Raw genomic sequence first — 20516 nt, forward strand, 5'->3', positions numbered from 1 at the left:
AGTGTGATGAATCCCTAGGTGAGGGATATATTTGTTTCATAGATGGCTCAAGTGCTACAAACCAAGCAGCATTTGCTATCACTACGTATGATTGAGACGCTGACAGTACAGAGTGGAGAACTTATTGTTTACCATCAGATAAATATTCAGCTCAGACTGCGGAATTAACAGCATTAGTCCAGGTTTTACAGGACAATGTAGGAAGGAAAGTTACTGTCTATTCAGATTCTGCATATGCTTTAGGAGTAGCAAAATTATATTTATTGACATGGAAAAAGAGAGGATTCATAGACTCTGGAGGTCATCCAGTTCAACATTTACCCTTGATAGAGAGATTGGATGGATTATTGCAGCAATACCCTGATAAAAACATTGGCATTATATAAAATTAAGGCCCATGATAAGAAAGATGAATCGTGGGAGCAATATATGCATAATCAGACAGATCTAGCAGCAAAATGTGCTGTGGAGCAACAGGGCATAATGCTAGTGCAGACTAGAGCTAGGAGCAAGATTACAAAAGAACAGGAAGAGAATAGGCGACTGCTCCTAGATGGCGTAATAGAGGAAGAGATTCAGCAATGGAAAAACTTGCAGTATAAGTGTATAGAAGGCATATAACTCGTCAGGTTTGCCATGTATGGCACAGGTATCTCTGGTGATAATGACCCAACAAATGCACAATGCCTTACATGAAAGTGCAGCTAGTTTGATTAGCCAATTATCACAGCAGATCTGGCATCCTAATTTAGGAAAATTAGTAAGGCAGACTGTATCACGCTGTGCTGTATGTATTAAAACTAATCCTAGGGGTATTTGTGTCGCACCAGGCACCCTACCTATCCCGCAGGGACCTTTTCAGAAGTGGCATGTGGATTTTACAGACATGATTACACCATGTAAAGATAAGAGGTATCTTTTACTTTGTGTTTGTCCTTTTTCGGGCTGGATTGAAGCCTACCCCTGTAGTAAAGAGACAGCGGAAAAAGTATTATTAAATGAAATTATTCCAAGACATGGAATTCCTTATGAGATAGCCACAGATAATGCCAGCCACTTCAAAAATGCATTATTACAAGAATTGGCAAATTCACTATTGATTAAGCACAAATTTATAACAGTTTACCATCCTGAATCGAATAGTTTTGTTGAAAAATCAAACGATTTAATAAAAACTGTGTTGTGTAAAATTATGCCATTGGAGTCTAAAGATTGGCTGAAATATTTGCCAGCAGCACTCTATGTAGTGCGCAATAGGCATATGCCTAGATTTGCTTTGACTCCTTTCCAAATTGCCACTGGAAGAAGGATGCCCCTCGCTTTTGTGAAACCTGGGAATTGCACTGATGCTTTATTTTCTGATTATGTTGTAGCATTACAGACAGCTATAGCAGAGATCCAATCGCGACGGACTTCAAGTCAGAGCGTGGATCAAGCACTTCCAGTTTACAGGTTCCACCAGGATCAGTGGGTATATAAGAGGTTACATACAAGAAATATATGGACTCAGCCATACTTTTATGGACCTTTCCAAGTGGAAGTGGTGTTCCCTTATGCAGTGAAATTGGAAGGGTATACACCATTGATACACGTGAAAGACATTAAATCAGCACCCATTGCAAATACCTGATTACCTGAGCATATCTATTATTGCTGTAAGGAAATCAAGGACTAGAGACACTATTAGTAGTTCATCTCATTGCTATTATTATACTTGCATATTTTTGATACTGTTTATCTTTTTGTTATACTGAACAGGTGTTAATTTTAGTCATGTTACTTATTTGGTGTTCTCCATTTCTGTTCTTTGCTTTCTTCCCCCACACTTTTGCAGAATGGAACCTTTTCCTACCTATAGTAGGTCAGAGAAATTCTTATGAACAAATGAAATTTCTTGTAGCTAGGTATGCTAATGTAAGCAATTGCTGGATTTGTGCCCAGCTTCCACAACACTCTGGTGGGTTACCTTTTCGACCTATTGCATGGAATGTTTCTGATCTTTGTTATTATTCTCTTTACCTTATGGTATGCAGTGGATTAGTTGCACCTCAGTTTAGTCATGAGGGAAATTGTTCCTCTATGGTTCAATATTCTGTTCTTCAGACATTATCTCATTATGTTTTTAGTTTTGACCCAAATACACCACCAGCCCCAGTTTTAGTTAGACCCATGCGAGGATTTCTTTGCTACCATTCTAAAAGGACAGATAAGACCACCTGGTATGCTGGAAAGAGTTCATGTCAATATTATGTTTCTTCTGATGGTCCAAATATTTCTCTTTCACTGGGAAATATTACCATTTCTACCTATTTTACTGACAAGCAACAATTTGCCTGGCTTACAGGTGCTAGTAATTATTTGTTACCTTCTTATGCTCACTGCTGGTAGTTTTGTGGCCCATATGCATACAGATGGCATCACGAGGGTTAGTATGGGACCTGCTATATCGGGTTCCTATTATCCCCTATGAGAATCCTTTCTGAATTGCCTCCTACCTAACCAAAAAGAAACACTCCTCTCATTTCTGAAGGGGAAAGGTTTGGTATGATCCTCCTACCTGCTTATGGAGTAGGTAGGTTAGTCCAAATTGTAAAACACTTATCTACCCTTATTTAAACTATGGGTAATGAAACAACAGCAGTTACTCATCTCTTTCACTAGAGCTCAGACAAACACGTATTGTAGCTCTTCAAAATAGGATGGCACTTGATTATCTCCTTGAGGCCCAGGGGGGTACATGCGCCATCATTGGGCAGGAGTGTTGCACTTATATTCCTGACTCCTTCTCTGATCAGCAAGCACATATAACATCTCTGGACAAGGCATTGCAGAACTGGGAACAATTTAAGGTAGAGGATAAGGGCTGGTTTGATTGGCTAACTGCATGGATGCCTAACATATCATGGGTAAAAGGCCTATTGGGTGTTTTAATAAGCCTGGCATTTGTCTTTCTGGTTGTGTGTTGTAGTTTATCCTGTATAATTGGCATTGGAAAAACTTGTTTGCAGAAAGTGACTCCCAATCTTACGCTGATCCAGAGGATAAGTCATGCCCAAAGCAACCTCAGAGCAGAGCAAGGTAAGGCCACTAAAGACCCAGGTGTGGGTCCTGGAGTGGGGAACCACCCCACGACCCAAGGGGGAGTTGAAGTTCTGTGCCTTAAATAGGCCTGGGGAGGACCAGCTTATTTACCTGGACAGGTAGATTTTGGTGAAATGAGCAAACATGAAATAAAATATTCAGCCATTACACTTTCTCACATTGCACAGGATTCACTAGTTAGAAAAACCTGTTGATAGATAGGGCCTAATCCAAGAGCAGGTGAGATTTTGGTATTAGTGGCTATACATAAATATATGAAACTAGAAAATATTGGATAAGCCAGAATATAATAATCAGAGAGGCAAAAGCACAAGATGGGAATCTAACATATTGATTTCACACATGTGATATGTGCTTGAAGGAACAGGAAGGCAGGCTAGGCCATTAGTGTGATTGATAAGCACATAGCAAATTTACCCCAGATGCAAAGCTTAAGTTTTATAAGGTTTCTTTGTTCAGATATATGTCCAGCCTGGACTAGGCTGGTCCTCAGGGAAGTTATAGGCAGACAGGAGTTGGCCTCTGACCTGGTTGCCTCACATTCCAAGGGGCCCTGATTTTGCAGTGAGGAAGACTAATCGAATGCACATGTGTAATATCATTGTATATATCCAGAATTAAATGGGGGATCATTGCTGGGGGTGAGCAACCTTGAAAGAGACCTGGGGGTGATGGTGGACACAACACTGAAAGCATCAGCACAGTGTGCGACAGCCTCATGGAAAGCAAATAGAATGTTGGGTATCATCAAAAAGGGTATCACGACCAGGACGAAGGAAGTCATTTTGCCGCTGTATCGGGCAATGGTGCGCCCACATCTGGAGTACTGTGTCCAATACTGGTCGCCGTACCTCAAAAAGGACATGGCGGTACTTGAGGGAGTCCAGAGAAGAGCGACAAAACTGATAAAGGGTATGGAAAACTTCTCATACGCTGACAGATTGGAAATGCTGGGGCTATTCTCCCTGGAAAAATGGAGACTTAGAGGAGACATGATAGAAACCTTCAAAATCATGAAGGGCATAGAGAAGGTGGACAGGGACAGATTCTTCAGGCTGTGGGGAGCCACAAGTACAAGGGGGCACTCGGAGAAATTGAAAAAGGACAGGTTTAGAACAAATGCTAGGAAGTTCTTTTTCACTCAGAGGGTGGTGGACACATGGAACGCGCTCCCGGAGGCTGTGATAGGCCACAGCACGCTACAGGGGTTCAAGGAGGGTCTAGATAGGTTCCTGAAAGAAAAGGGGATTGAGGGGTACAGATAGAAGTGGAGGTAGGTTACAGAAATAGTCAGAAACCACTTCACAGGTCGTGGACTTGATGGGCCGCCGCGGGAGCGGACCGCTGGGCACGATGGACCTCTGGTCTGACCCAGTGGAGGCAACTTCTTTTGTTCTTAAGTTTTAGTAAGTCAGTAAGTCATTAAAACTACACAATAGGAATTTACTTATGTAGCTATAGGTAACAAGTGTAGATTAGAATATATTTTACTTTGATTTCATATATTTGAAATCTGAAGAAATTCTGAGAGGACTACATCTGGGATTTAACCTCTGACCTTAAGCAACTTTTTCTACTCTGTGAAACTCTGATGGGAGTGGAGGTTAATCCCTCCTTCTCTCTCTAGTTTTAGTTAGACAAAGGGACATGCATTTCTCAGCACAGAGATGATTGTACCAGGAAGGGATTTAAAAGCTGTATGTGTACATTAGTTTGTGAGTACATTACAATATCTGTCTATGTATTTCTTTTATAAAACATGTAAGCTTAATATAAGAATGTAACTTTTTAGATATAAGAAAATAACGTTTTGGGAATGCTTTTGTGACACGCCCATATAAAGGTATAGCAGCAAGCCTTATATGGAAGCAAATAATTTGGACCCCCAAATTAGATTGTAGCGAAGGAATGTCGTCATTTAGGATATATATGGATGTGTAACTGGTAAAACGCTAGAATTCGTTACTAGCAAGACCAGCTTTTGGCTTCTGTAATAATTCCCATGATGCAAATAACCTTATGATAAATAATTTTTGATAATGAATAAATAATAATTTTGTTTTTGGAAAACATTTGCATCATTTCATTATTCTTGTGCATTTTTACACACCTAGAGCGAAGCTAGCAGCTTAATTGACACCAACACAGGGTCTGCTGCTATAGAGTGCGCTTGTGTCCAATTACCCTGCTTAACTTTCGCAGAATAAATCTTCTCTCTCTGCTTCTCTTTGGTATAATCCTAATATTAAAATTGGTGGTAAGCCAATGTGTTGGTCCATATAGAAGGAAGGATATTTGGTATATTAATCAACTTATGGACAATAAGGGCCTGTTTTACAAAGCCGCACAGTAACTGCCCCGAAGCCCATTGAGATTTAAAGGGCTTCGGGGCTGTTGCTGCGTGGCTTTGTAAAACAGGCTGTAAGTCTTTACTCACCTTCCAACAATTGCAAACCATATTTGATCTCCCCTCTAGGGAATTCTATAGATGGTTTCAACTACAGCACTGCTTAAAGAATTTAAAATGGCCTCTATATCCTAATGCAGGGGTGCCCACACTTTTTGGGCTTGCGAGCTACTTTTAAAATGACCAAGTCAAAATGATCCACCAACAATAAAATTAAAAAAAAACACAAAGCACACTGTACGCATAGAAAATGTTAATCATCATTCCTATTCCAGGGTTTTTCAAAGAGGTCAAAGCAGATGACTCTATGCACTGTCACCTCACTAACAACCATACAAAAACAGACAAATACCCCCCTCCCTTTTTACTAAACCACGATAGCAGTTTTTAGCACAGGGAGCTGCGCTGAATGCCCAGCGCTGCTCTCGACGCTCATAGGCTCCCTGCGCTAAAAACCTCTATTGCGGTTTAGTTAAAGGAGACCATAGTGTAAAATATAGACAGCAGATATAAATTCAGATACATTTTGATCACTAAATTTAAAATAAAATCACTTTTCCTACCTTGTCTGGTAATTTCATGAGTCTCTGGTTGCACTTTCTTCTTCTGACTGTGCATCCAATCTTTCTTCCCTTCTTTTAGCCTGTATGCTTCCTCTCCTCCTGACCTCATTCCCCCCCCCCCAACGTTTTCTTCCTCTCTCCCTGCCCTCTCTTTCTTTCTCTCTTCATGCATCCTTTCTTTTTTTCTGTTTCTCTTCTTTCCTTCTGTCTCCCTGCCTGCCCTCTTTCTCCCTCCCTGCCCTCCCCCAAGCCACTGCCACTGCCATCGGATAACAGCCCCTAAAGCCGCCTGCCACCGGCCAAGCTCTCCCTGCTTCGGGCCCATCAGCATTCCTCTCCCCGACGTCAATTCTGCCTTCAGAGAGGAAGTTCCGCTGGCCAGAACTTCCTCTCCGATGGCAGAATTGAGTTCGGGGAGAGGAAGGCTGATCGGCCCAAGATCGACCTATTGGGAGAAATGCTGCCGGGTCCTGCCTTTGAGGAAACAGAAAGTAGGCAGGACCTGAAGAGCAAATCGCAAGCTTCACTGACCTGTCTCCCGCTTTAGCCCGCGAACAGTGCTCTAATATGTGCGTGCCGGCTTCCCTTCTCTCCCCCCCCCAAACATAACTTCCAGTTTCAGGGGGAAGAGAAGGGAAGCTGGTACAAGCACATGTTAGCCCCCGGAGCATAAGTTCTCCAAGCCGGTTTTTTTTTAAATGTTGAGCAGCGGTGGCAGCAGCAGAATTCAGGAGCGGGCCAGTCAGGAGGGGAAAAAAGAGAAGGGAAGAAGGGAACCCGCTCTGCAATCGACTGGGGTCGCCTGAGCGTATTGGGCACCCTTACGTATTGGGCACCCTTGTCCTAATGTCCCTTTAATATCAAAATTTTTGGAACTCTGTAATGTAGGAATTATTCAAGGTCATACGACTTCACTTTAATATACCGTAATTTTTTTTATATCTATAACTACTAGTAAATGTACTAAACGCATTTGGCCATCTGAATCTACTTGATCAGGATCTGATGACCAATGGATAAATTTTTTTAAGTATATACAATGTCCTACACTATCCACCAGTTTAATACAGTCACTATATGTTTATTCTTTATATATATATATATATATATATATATATATATATATATATATATATATATAGTGACTGTATTAAACTGGTGGATAGTGTAGGACGTTGTGTATACTTAAAAAAATTTATCCATTGGTCATCAGATATATTTTTCAATGGGTCTACTTACTTGAGCATATTCATAGAATGCAGTTATGCCTAAGTTCTTCCAGTAAGCCTTTGTTTGAAACTCAAACTTGTACATTCCTTTTGTAAACTGCTCTTCATTTATCAGGTCATGAATCTCTCCAAACTTGGTAGATTTCCTATGACAAAATACATTTGAAATTGTTATTCATTTAGGAAGCACCAACATGTTGCTAGGCTCCTGTAACACATTTAAACATTTGACAAGTCTTTCAAATTTCTTGAGGCACTGTACCTGGAAAAGGTAAAAGTGGTGAATAATGTTCAGATGTGTAACCACATGAGATTTAAATTGGGTCTTTAGATTTAAAGTATTTGAGTTAGGCGAGATTAAATTGACTTAAAATTGTGATATTTTAACAAGTTATTACCATAAGTTCTTCACTGACTTTGGCAAATAAATAGAACCAAATGCTAAGTTAAAAATTAACCATAACATGACCTATATGTCTTTACATCAGTAGTGTGTAGTGTAGCTGGGGGTTCTTGAGGGCCTGCTCCCCCCCCCAAATCAGACTCAGCCCCCCTCCAACTATGTGGCAACTAGCACTTGGCTGAGGGGGGGGGGATGGAAGTGGCAGTACTCAAGCTCTGCCAGTCAGAGTTCCCCTGCCAGAGCACAGCCATGCTGCCTGAGCAGCAAGAATCAACAGGGTATTCTGGCAGCAGAACTGCTGCTTGTTAGAGGCCAGAGCAGCCTGATGACTTCTACTGCTCCGGCTGGGGAACTCTTCAGCTGCTGGGACCCGAGCATCCCCGCCAGCAAAAATATGATGCAAGGGGCATACACATAGGTAGAGCATGAGTGGGCCACGGGCATGTCTCCCACTTATGCACTTATGCACTTATATACACTGATTAATAAAAAAACCCAACTATATAAAGCTTGCTGTTTAGCCCCCATTTGATGTGGGCAGTTTCTCAGTTCTTGTATAAAACAAATATAGAGATTGTCTGTTCTAAAACGTGTAGACAAAGTGTGCTCTGTGGACCCAATCTCCCAGAGTACTTAGCTACTCCCAGAGGGTGTGAATGTAGGTTACTGGATCCCACCTTCTTCTTTTGTCTAAGAGAGAACAATGGCCATTTTGTGAGACCACATGGCTGCATGAAACTTGGGTCTAACATTGTCCTCTCTCAAGGTTTTCACCCTTTATTTCGATAGACTAATACAGCTTAGGTTCAGTATTTAAGTCTGGAGCAGTATGTTATTCCCCACAACGTGTGCGGACACACTCCCAGCTTCCCCTTGCACAGGATGTGCTGGTTAAGTGGCAAGATTCTGTAAACAAAGCTGGACTGTTTTTAAATCATCAGATTGTGAGTGTTTATTCTTTACTTCAAGATGGTAAAGAAATTTGTTCAAAAATTTACAGAGTCTGACTGATAACACTAGGGTTACAGAAGTAAGGGTTAACTGAATGGGAGCCTCAGACAACTGCCAACCTAACTCAGTGAGTTCAGCTGTGCTTGGCCATTTTGAGGAATCCCTGTTTTATGGTAAAAACCTGAGGAAGTTTCAGTGAAAGTCTGTGGTAAAGACTTCTCACTTGTTTTCTACATATCTCAGTCACAATGACCAATTTTGACAAAATTTGGGATACTTTGTATCAACCTGAATAGATTAGCAATAAGCCTAAACTCCCTTTGGTCACCTCACCTAAATGACATCACTTCACTACCGGATTTTTCAACTATTGCAATGAAATGAATAATAATAGCAAAATGTCAAATAATTCATTTTTAGATTTGTAATGTACTTCTACCTATCACATTGCAACCTGCTTAGGAAATTGGTACAGGCCATTATGCATGTTCAGAATACACCCTAACCATGTACAAATTAAGCCTAGTTTTTCTTAGCCTAAATGGGTAGGCACTAATGTTAGTACCACATACAGCTCCTAAGAATGATTCTGTATATGGTGTGTGCTTTTTATAGAATCACGCTAAGCGCCATTTTAGTCGCCACTGATTTGTTTGGTACCATATATAGAATTTGGCCCCACGCCTAAATATGGGAGTGTAAGTTTATAAAATTAAGGAGAATGTCTATAACTCATGACTCTGCCCCCATTCTGTCAAAACTTTGCTCTTGAACATGCTTACAGCAGGTTGCATAAAGAACATGACTTATTGGCACTGGGTGTATTTTTATGTTTATTAAGATTTGATTAGAGTTACTATATGGTTCCAGAAAAAGAAGAACAGATTGAGACATCTGGATTTTACTTCCATTGCTTTTAATCCATTTCCTTTTTCTGGAGCCATATGGTAACCGTAGATTTGATATAGTGAGCTATCTGAACAAGCAGTTTATGATAGTTCACAATACTTAAAACAAGACAAAATTGGAAAGGAATGCCAAAATTTTAATAGGACAGGCACATCCATAATAAAGAAGCACACACACTAAATTTGCTAAAACCTAAAAGAATATGTGCATAAGGGTTACCATATGGCTCCAGAAAAAGGACAGATTGAGACATCCGGGTTTTACTTCCAGTGCTTTCAATGGAAATAAAACCCAGATGTCATCCTTACTTCCGTTGCTTTGAATGAAAGTAAAACATGGATATCTCAATCCGTTCTCCTTTTTCTGGAGCCATATGGTAACCCTATGCATAACTACTCTGATAATTTTATGCAAACACTTTTATAGGCAAATTTATAAGATTATTTCCTAAGAGCCCAACATTGCAATTAGGTAGATCAATTGAAGTCAACAGTTGGATATCATCTGTTTGAATAAAACAGCTAAAAGCAAAGCTCTGCAATGACAATAAAAAGACTTTAAAAGTACAGATGCTAGAATAAGACTGTCACAATGAGCTAACAAAATTTAGATACTGTAATTTGGAGTTAAATAAAGTTGACCAGACAAGATGCAAACCAGTGCAACATGGTCCCTCTAATATTAAGTTCTTGCAGCCCTAGATAAGATTGAAACTTACACTCATCTAATAATCCCAAAACAACCTCTTGGCCTTCATTCAGCTTCTTATGAATTTCTCCAAACATGGTCACAAGTGCCATTTCTGTGCTGTGCCTTGGATGGTAGGCTGCCTGTTTAGGGTGAAGAATTGATCACTTCTCAAGAAAATATAGCAACTGACTATTTCTCCAAGACTTTGGAAATCAAAGGACAATTGGAATCGGGATGAAAATAGCCAGGACTTCCAGGATCTAAACTGAGTTTCTCAATAGGAGGAGAGATGATTGCTTATTTCCAGTCAATGGGGATCACACTTGTGTCACCATCTGATGAATCAATGAAGAGATTTTAGTGAAATTTTTACCCATGTATACCTACATAAAATTTCAAAGGAGCCCTTTTCCACATTTAAAACAATCTTTGCATTTGGCAAATGCCTCATAAAATATCTCCCAATATCAAATATGATCTTGTATATAATATATGACTTACCCACTGGCAAACAATATCCAGCTGCCATCTTCAGCCTTTCTGTACCCTTGGACTGCAATCTCACTAGCTGGAACCCCTCTGACATTATCCACAATTTTCACCAGGAGAGGGCATTTTGAATCAGTAGTGCCATGGGTATCATGATCCTTAAAAATATAAAGGAAATGCAGAAAATATTACCTGGAAATTCAGTCTGTAGAAAATACAGTGAAAACAAAATGTCCTAGCCAGACTGTACTTTGAGAGGCATGGCTTCTACACAAGAAAGGATTTTTAACAAACAAAAAAAAAAAATCAGGACTGCAGTATTATATCAGTGTTCTAAAATGCTGGGCCCAGGGCCCAATGGTAGACCCTGGAGACCTCTGGGGAGGCTCCCTTGTCTTTCTGATTTATTTTGCTGCTACTCTTCCTCTCTAACCAAGCTCAGGACAGAAAGGGGAACGTGGATGAGGGGGAAGAACAACATGGAAGGGCAAGGCATTTCTCAATAGACAAAAGAGAATGCATTTGGAAAGGTTCGCAACCTTTAAGATGATCTGGTGGGACTAGATGTCCTTGACACACACTGATCAGAAGTGTTGTGGCCCAAAATTGGAAGATATTTGGTGATTCTCCTTCAGCTCATTAGAATCAAAAGTGGATAGAGCTACAGCCTCAGTACCCTGAGGTTTGGGGTTCAAACCTCGTGCTGCTCCTCATGACCCTGGGCAAGTCACTTAATCCTCCACTGTCCCAGGTACATTAGACAGATTGTGAGCCCACCAGAATAGATAGGGAAATGCTTGTTGTATCTGTATGAACCCCACTGTAATATATTGTTGCTATGGTTATGAGTGATGGTGCCTCCTGAGCACTGACTGAGATGTAAAATAAATTAAAGATGCCATGAAACTGCTTTTGTACCTATGTGAGAGAGGGGCTATGTTCCTGCCCATTCATGATATCTCTGCATAGAATATTACAGTAGCAAATGGCCATGAGGTCAATTCAAGTTTGCTTCTTAGTGTCATACCCAGGTTTATCTCTAACTTTCTCTTTAATTCTTTACAGCTAAGGAGTCCCACTCTCTGTCAGAACTAAGAATCTACATACTTATCCCAGGCTTTCTTGCCTGTCTTTAATATCTGTGTCTCTGCCATTCTATAAATCCAATAAGTATAAAATAGGGATAATGTCATGTCAAGTTTCTTCTTAAAAGTAAAATTAATTATAAGAATCTACAGAGAATGACATGGGGATAAATATGTCCCCGTTCCCATGAGATCTCAATATCCCCGCCCTGTCCCTGTCCCATTCCTGTAAGCTCTGCCTTAACCACACAGACCTCAAACACATGATTTAAAACTGTTGTGAGGCTTGTGCAGATGAGGACAGAGCTTGCAGGAATGGGGCAGCGACAGAGACAGAGCTTGGGTGGATGGGACAGGTATAGGGAGATCCTGTTGGGACAATTTGTCCCTCTGTCATTCATAATTCTTTCTTTATATATTTTTATCTTAATTACACACATCCTATTAATTTAATTATAAAAATCTATCTGGAATAGAGAAAGGAGCTTTCTAATACTCATTATAAAGAATCAATTATCATCCATAAATATTTAAATCTGGTAACTGGCTGAACGAGGTTACCAAACAGACTAGGTGCTGTTGTAGGATACCCACTAGTGCCTGATAGCCAACATGAACCAACATGCCGACGTCTTAGCAATATTTAGCACTAACTTGTGTTATTTCAGTCAGTCTGCTACCACCTCCAGTCCTTTCTGTAATTTGGAAATATCCAGAGTGGTAGGTGATAGTTGGCTAATATAAGTATGTTGTCTGGTCTGCATAACAGTGAAGAACTTATGTGCACGACAGAAGATCGGGTGTAATTGTATGTAATGATCTTAAGATGGCAAAACAGGTTGAAAAGGTGATGTCAAAAGCTAGAAGGATGCTAGGATGCATAGGAAGAGATATGACCAGTAGGAAAAAGGAGGTATTGATGCCCCTGTATAAGAATCTGGTAAGACCTCATTTAGAATATTGTGTACAATTCTGGAGACCACACCTTTAAAAAGATATAAAAAGGATGGAGTCTGTCCAGAGGAAGGCTACTAAAATGGTGTATGGTCTTCGTCATAAGGCATGTATACTTTGGAGGAAAGGTGGAAGGGGAGATATGATAAAGATGTTTAAATACCTACATGGCGGGGGGTCACGTGATGACGCTGAGCTAAGCGGCGGCTCCCTGCTCTAGCTCCGACCCTCTCAGGCTTTATTTTACGCTTTTTTGCCACCTTCCTGCCTCATCCCGGTGTCTACTTGGTCCCCCGGCGGAGTGGAGCAGTCTGCGGTGCAGGTGACTCGCTGGGCGACTTTTTCGGGTGCTCCTGGAGCGCGTTATGCCCATAAAGATCCTGCGGCCGGCTCAGAATCAGCGTGCGTCCGGGGCTCCCAATATGGCGTCGGTATCTCCGCCCCCGCCACGAGTTCTGCTCCAGGACGATGCGGTCAAGGAATTGACCAAGACCATTTCGGCAGCCATAGACGGGAGGCTCACAAAGCTCCAGGCGACTGTAGACGACATCCGGGACTTCCTGGAGCGTCGTGGCCAGCAACTACTGACTGCGGAGACTAGAATTGCAGCCCAGGAGGATCGGTCGGCGGTGGCGGAGACGCAGATACAGGCCCTGCAGGCGCAGTGTGCGACCCTCCACGAGCGCCTTGAAGATCAAGAAAATCGAGGCCGCCAAAATAATATCCGGCTGGTGGGCCTGGCGGAGACTCTCTGGGAGGCAGAGCTGCGGGAGCTAGTGGAACAGTGGCTTCCTGGAGCGGTGGGCTTTGTTCCAGTGGGATCCCGCACTCTGGTGGAGCGGGTGCATCGCCTGGGCCCTCGCCGAGAGGGAGAGGGCCGGCCTCGACCTGTCATCGCAAGGTACCTGAACTTCGCGGACAAAGCGCAAGTTATGGCTCTGTATCGAAAAAAGGGTGCGCTGGAGCATGCTGGCACTAAACTTTTATTGTTCAACGATTATTCAGCCGAGGTGGCTGCCCGTCGGCGTGCCCTGGCGCCCTACTGCACTGAGCTTCGCAATAGAGGGCTTCGCTTTGTGGTGCAATACCCAGTCCGGGTGCGGATCTTTGAGGCGGGGGGGCCGAAGATATGTGAAGATGTAGAGGCGCTTCGGGCATACATAAGAGCCTTAGCCCCTGTGCCTCCGGCGCCCTGAGCTTTGTTTGACCTTTGGTCTTCCTTGATGCTTCATTTTTTTTTGCTTCATTTTTTCGGCGGGGGGCTTGGTTGATCTTGAGCCCCTGTCCCTTGACTGTGGGATGGATTTGCTCTTCTCGATGCCGATTGGACCTCCTGCCCGTTGCGGCCATGCCTGGTTCATTTGGGGCAGACTGGATGTGGGCTGTAGACTGGACTACCTGCTTCCTGGGATGGTGATCCTGTTTTGTTCTCCGGAGGACCCGTCCTGAGGGTCTTCCCCTGGTATGCCAGATGTCATGTCCTCGTACAGTGGCCCCTTGCCCAGGATTCCTTCCTCCTGGACCCTCTGGTATGCGCTGGTGTCCTTGATCGGAGAGGCGCAGGCTGGAGCTGGTTACCCTGCATTATGATCCTTGAGCATTGGGTGCCGTCTTGGATTCCTGCTGGTTTTGCTGTCCCCAGGACTTGATTCTTCTGCTTCACCGTTTCTTTTTTCTGGACTTGGGGGGTTTGGGGGGGCCTGTTCTCTTGGGGGGGAGTGGGTGGATGTCTTCTTGGATGTTTGCGTGAGGGGGTTGGGGGGGCATCTAGTACTGTGTTTTTACTGCAGAGGGGGGGAGGGATGGGTTGGGGGGTTTGTTGAGGCTGGGGGGGTTTGAGGGGAGGGTGGGGGAGTGTGTGTCTGTTGGTGGGTGGTGTGTTTGGGGGTGGCTGTTGGGGTGCTGTGGATGGGGAAGGGGGGTTGGTTGGCTGTGTGGGGGGGGACCTCTGGTTCTATGGAGTGTTTGGAGTTTTAGTGCCTATTCTTGGGGGTTTGGCTGGGAGACCCTCGGGAATTGTGAGATGTTTCTACGGAATTGGGCATTGGTGACTGGCACCTCCCATGGCTATGGCTGATCTTGTGTGTGTAACATTAAATGTGGCGGGCCTTAATTCTCCTGTGAAACGCACCAAGGTCCTATCCTTCTTGAAGAGGGAGAAAGTCTCGGTTGCCTTTCTGCAGGAGACTCACCTCACAGTATGTGAACACCAGAAGTTGAAGCGTGACTGGGTGGGTGAAGTGGCTGCGTCCTCCTATTCAACTAGGCAGAGGGGGGTGGCCATTCTCATTCATAAGGCTGTCTTGGCGGTCACCCACAGGGTTATACGGGATCCTCAGGGTCGATATGTTATTTGGGCGGGGACTTTGTCTAACAAACCTGTAGTGCTCTGCAACGTCTATGCGCCTAATGTTTATTCTCACTCTTTCTTCTCTACTCTTTTGGCTCACTTGATAGCGCTACCAAATTATGAGCTCTTGGTGGGAGGGGATTTTAATATCACTAGTGACCCTTCCATAGACTGCAAGCCCCCAAGACCAGTGGTGGCGGACAATGAGCGACGGGGGGTGAATTTCCTGATGGGGGAGTTAGACCTCCAAGATGTGTGGAGGGTCTATCACCCTGGGGAGGTGGATTTTACCTTTTTTTCTGGGGTGCACCATAGCCATTCCCATTTGGACTATTTTTTTGCTCCCCTCTCGTTCCATTGGCCGGGCAGCGCGCACTCACATCCTGGACGTCCCTTTTAGTGATCATGCTGCTGTATCTATGACTCTCAAGTGGGGGAGTGGGCCAATTGCTGAGCGCATCTGGCGTTTTAATCCTTCCCTATATCTGGACGCGGATTTTCATACTTATCTTATAGAGGAATGGACTAAGTATAAGCAGATGAATGAAGGGACTGCTGTTTCGGACACCGTGTTTTGGGAGGCAGCAAAGGCCTATTTGCGTGGCTGCATCATAGCCTACTCTATTCGCAAGTGCAAATCGCGGGATGCTGAGCTCGCGTCGTTGGCAAAACAACTGCGGGAACACCGCTTCTATCATTTACGGCACCGCTTGGAGGAGGCTCGCCAATCGTATCTTCGTTTGCATAAACAGATTGATGCCATTCTCACTGAGCGGGCTTTAACGCATATTGATGTTTACAAATTTCAACTTTACAGATGGGGTAATCGGGCGGGGAAGCTTTTAGCCAACCTGGTTCGGCCAGTACGTCGTGCTGCTCGTGTCTCTTCTATTCGAGACTCTTCCAATGTGCTACATACAGCAGATGCGGATATTCACTCCCAATTTGTGCGTTTCTACAGTGATCTGTATAATTCGGGTACATGTGATACCGCGGCCCGGGATCTCTTCTTTCAGGATTTGACTCTTCCGCACGTCTCTGAGGCGCATCGGGCTCTGCTCAACGCCCCGATCTCTTGTCAGGAGATTTCAACGGCTATAGGCAATCTGAAACTCGCTAAGGCAGCGGGTCTGGATGGTATGGGACCTGAGTTTTATAAACTCTTGCAACATCATGTTGGCCCTGCCTTATGCGCTATGTTTGGTGACATGCAGGCTTCTGATCGACTTCTTCCGGAGCAGAATCATGCTCACGTAGTGGTTCTTCCTAAGCCGGGTAAAGACCCTGAACTGGTGGGTTCTTATAGACCCATATCCTTGCTCAATCAGGACATGAAGCTCCTCACGGCTATCCTGGCCAAACGACTGGCTCAGGTTGTCCCCTTGCTTGTCCATCCTAACCAGGTGGGGTTCGTGCCTGGGCGATTTTCTTCGGCCAACATTCTCAAGGCGCCTTTGGCTTTGAGGGAACGTCGTGGCCGTCCTGGGGATGATTTGTTGGCTAGTTTAGACGCCGAAAAGGCCTTTGACAAGGTGGTTTGGCCTTACCTCTTCTGGGTCTTGCAACGCTTTGGTATTACTGGTTCGTTTCATGATTGGGTGGTCCGTTTGTACACGGCTTCAACCGCTCAGTTGCTTATTAATCGCCAACGTACGATTTCTTTTCCTTTGAGAAGGGGGACCCGGCAGGGATGTCCCTTATCGCCCCTGCTGTTCATCCTCTCGCTCGAACCTTTGGCGGCCAAGATCAGGGACTCTCCGGAGGTGGAGGGCATTCAGGTGGGCATGGAGCTCTGTAAGATTACCATGTTTGCGGATGACATGTTGTTATTTGTTGGGAATGCTCGGGTCACCCTTCCTTGTATAACTTCTTTCATTGCCTCCTTTGGGTCATTTTCGGGACTGTGTATTAATTTCAGCAAATCTGAGGCGCTTCCTGTTTCCTCGCCATGCACCTCCCGCACCCTGCCCACCTTCCCTTTTCGGTGGGCCGAGGGGGAGCTTAAGTATCTTGGGATCTTTCTTAGCGCTGAGTGGTCTGCTGTTTATCGACGCAATATTGTGCTTCGACTTGCTCAGCTCCGCGACACTTGTCATCGCTGGGGGGACCTTCCTCTGTCTCTTTTTGGTCGCATCGCCTTGGTTAAGATGGTCCTGCTGCCCAAGATTCTTTATCCCTTGCAGATGATTCCTTTATGGCTCAGGGGGGCGGAGGAGAGGGCCTACAGGTCTTTTATCGGTTCTTTTATCTGGCGGAACCGGAGGGCCCGCGTTGGGTTTTGGAGACTCACGCAGAGCAGAGAGCGGGGTGGACTGGCGCTTCCGGATATCCGATTGTACAATGTGGCTGCTTTGATGCGATGGGTGCATGAACTCTTCACGCTTAGTTACTGATTCGCCCCCCCGGGCTTGTTTGATTCTTGGTTGGCACCTCATAGCGCGCTGGCCTGCCTTGATGTCCCTCGGTGGCGGAGACCCAGAGTGGGCTGCAACTCTTTGTGGTTGGAACCGCTGCGGCGTGCGCTACTCTGGTGGAAGTGGCGGATAGGAGGGGGACTGCGGGATCATTGAGCTTTCCAATTTGTTCGGGGAAACCCTGCGTTTCCACCAGGTGTTGGTGGGTCGCGCGGCTTGGCGGCCAGCTTTGGTACTTGTTTTTGTCTGGGACATGTTTGCTCCCTGTCCTCTGCGGACGGGACCTTCCCTTCCCATGCTGATCTCCGCCATCACTGGTCTTTCCCTGACATGCCTTTCTTTGCTTATTTGCAACTGCGGCACTTCTATGAAGCGGCTCGGAGGCATACTCCCTCTAGTTACCGTTTTTTGAAAGTGGACCATCTCTTTCTCTCTCTTCCTGTCTCTTCGAATTCTCTGTCCATTTGGTATGGGTTGGCCCGGACGGAAAGACCAGACTCTCGGCTCCAGCACCTGGCCTCTCAATGGACTGAGGAATTGGGGGAATCTGTTGGAGCTGAGATGTTGGTGGCCTGTTTTTCTAGTATTTCTAGGGGGGCCTGGAATGTTCAATTGCAGGAAATACAGTTTAAATTACTACACCGTACTTATTTTACCAGGGTCCGGGGGGTGCGGGCGGGTCTTTGGGATTTGGATGTATGTGTTAAATGTCAGCGTCTGAGTGGGACCCTCGTGCATATGATCCTGGAGTGTCCGCTCTTGGGGCCTTATTGGAATGGGGTGTTGGACTTCCTGGCCCGCGTAGTGGGTCTGCCCTTGCAATGGTCTTATCTTCTTATTGTATTGGGGTGTGAGGGGGAGGTGCTTGATCAGGGCTTGAGTTTGGAGCACTGGCGTTTTTTGTACACAGCTCTGCTGGTGGCCAAACGTGGAGTGCTTCGTTTGTGGATGGATGCTAGTGCGCCTGAGGTGCTGGGGTGGAAGCGCTCCCTGGCTGAAGTGGCCCGTTGGGAGCTTCGCACTTGTCGGGGGCCACTGTCGGCGTCCCGCCGTATATATCGATCTCTATGGGATGCCACTTTACTGGAGGTTGGTGCTCTTTGAAGGTTTCTGGCTCGCTCCCATTCACTTCCCTGGAGCTGGGGTGGGGGGGGTCTGTCTGTGGGTGTGCGGGTTTTATATGCTTGTGGCGTGGATGTTGGGATGGCTGTCTTGGTTGGATGCTTGGGGGGGGATGTTTGTGCCTTCTCTAATTATTGCAAATGTTGAACTGTACTGACCAGCTTGACTGCATTTCTTGTTTATTCTTATATGGATTCTGTTGAAGCAGCTTCTGGACTTGTTCTCCTGTGGGTCTTGCGGGGTTTGTATCTCCCCCCTTTTGGGTGTGGGACCCCCTGCTTGTTTTGCTGTTTTGCTGCTTCTCTGACGTGTGTGTACTTTGTTGATCTTTTGGGCTGTTCAGTCTTTTCTGATCAATAAAAAAAAAAAAAAAATACCTACGTGGCGTAAATGCGCATGAGTCAAGTCTCTTTCATTTGAAAGGAAGCTCTGGAATGAGAGGGCATAAGATGAAGTTACGAGGTGATAAGCTCTGAAGTAATCTAAGGAAATACTTTTTTACCGAAAGGGTGGTAGGTGCGTGGAACAGTCTCCCAGAAGAGGTGGAGACAGAGACTGTGAATTCATGAAAGTGTGTGATAGGCACGTGGGATCTCTTAGAGAAAGGAAGAGATAATGGTTACTGTGGGTGAGCAGACTGGATGGGCCATTTGGCCTTTATCTGCCTTCATGTTTCTATATTTCTATGAGTCACTGATCTTATATCAATGTTATCAAAGGGATTAAAAAGATATTGAAAAGTAGAGGGGACAAGACAGAGCCCTTTGTCACCTCATAATCCAATTGGAAAGGCTCAGATGTTTCTAGGACTTGATTCACTAAATATGATCTTATTTATGAGAGAGGATTGAAACCATGCTAGGACCCCTCCTACCACTCCATTAGCCTGCAGCCCTCCAATCAAGAGGTTATGATCTACAGATTTGAATGGCTGTGTTCTGGGTGTGGTTTCCTTGGGCCAGAAAAGTATTACTTCCTCCCTTGATATTCAGTGCTATTTAAACAGCCATGAACAGCTATTGGCCATTTATGGGCCTCCCTACGAGAAGTCAAGCATTGAAGACCATTCACCATTCATGTAGGTTATGGTCAATTATATCTGTTGCATAGGTTACAACCTATGATATCTCCTTATGACTTTCGGACTGTTGTCCAGAGGATGATGCTGGCTAGATTGAATTATTGTAATACCCTATTTCTTAGCGTGGCTAATACAAAGAGTAGGGCCTTGCAGTTATTAATGAATTTCTGCAGGTAGGTTGATTACTGGTGTCTCACGTTCAGTACATATAACACCTATTTTAAAACAGTTGCACTGGCTTCCCCTAAAACAAAGAATACAGTATAAGGTATTATCAATAGTTTACCAAGTCTTGTATCATTCAGCCCTTGCATGTTTCCAACAATTATTAGAGATCTATTAACCAGGGAGATCATTAAGGTCAGAACATGGTATGCGATTGCCAATTTGTAGAGAGATAGAAGTACATAATGGAGACACAGAGCCTCTATGTTTTCAGTATCAAGGGTTAGGCTCCGGAAGGCTTTGCCAGGTCAATTACATTGAAGTGCAGAACAAACCAGTTTTAAAATATGATTGAAAACACAGCTACCGTATTTGTTAGTGCATTCATGTGAATGCAATGTTGGTTTGAAAATAAATGTTTGTTTTTATCATCATATGTATGTTCTTTTGGAAACTGCCTAGGTTGTAGGCGGTGTATAAACTTTAAATAAATAAAAAAATCTCTGCTGAATATTCAAGTTAGCACTAGCTACTAACTGACTATGTTGCCAATATTCAAATGCTGGCTGGCTAAGTTTATGGGCAAATCGGATCGCTTAGAT

The 20516-nt window shown here is 44.3% G+C and overlaps 1 protein-coding gene across 2 annotated transcripts in view; it reads right to left on the reverse strand.

Annotated features, from left to right (window-relative positions):
* Window positions 1-20516, reverse strand: part of TTR (transthyretin) — a 38448-nt gene that overhangs the window by 14032 nt on the left and 3900 nt on the right. For both annotated transcript variants that reach the window (XM_033934943.1, XM_033934944.1), the window contains exons 2-3: window positions 10756-10901; window positions 7312-7447 (exon numbers count right to left, since the gene is read on the reverse strand). In XM_033934943.1, coding sequence (XP_033790834.1) covers window positions 7312-7447; window positions 10756-10901 — 282 coding nt within the window. The remainder of the gene's footprint in view (window positions 1-7311; window positions 7448-10755; window positions 10902-20516) is intronic.

This window comes from Geotrypetes seraphini, chromosome 2 (genome assembly GCF_902459505.1).
Source record: "Geotrypetes seraphini chromosome 2, aGeoSer1.1, whole genome shotgun sequence".
Lineage (NCBI taxonomy): Eukaryota > Metazoa > Chordata > Amphibia > Gymnophiona > Dermophiidae > Geotrypetes > Geotrypetes seraphini.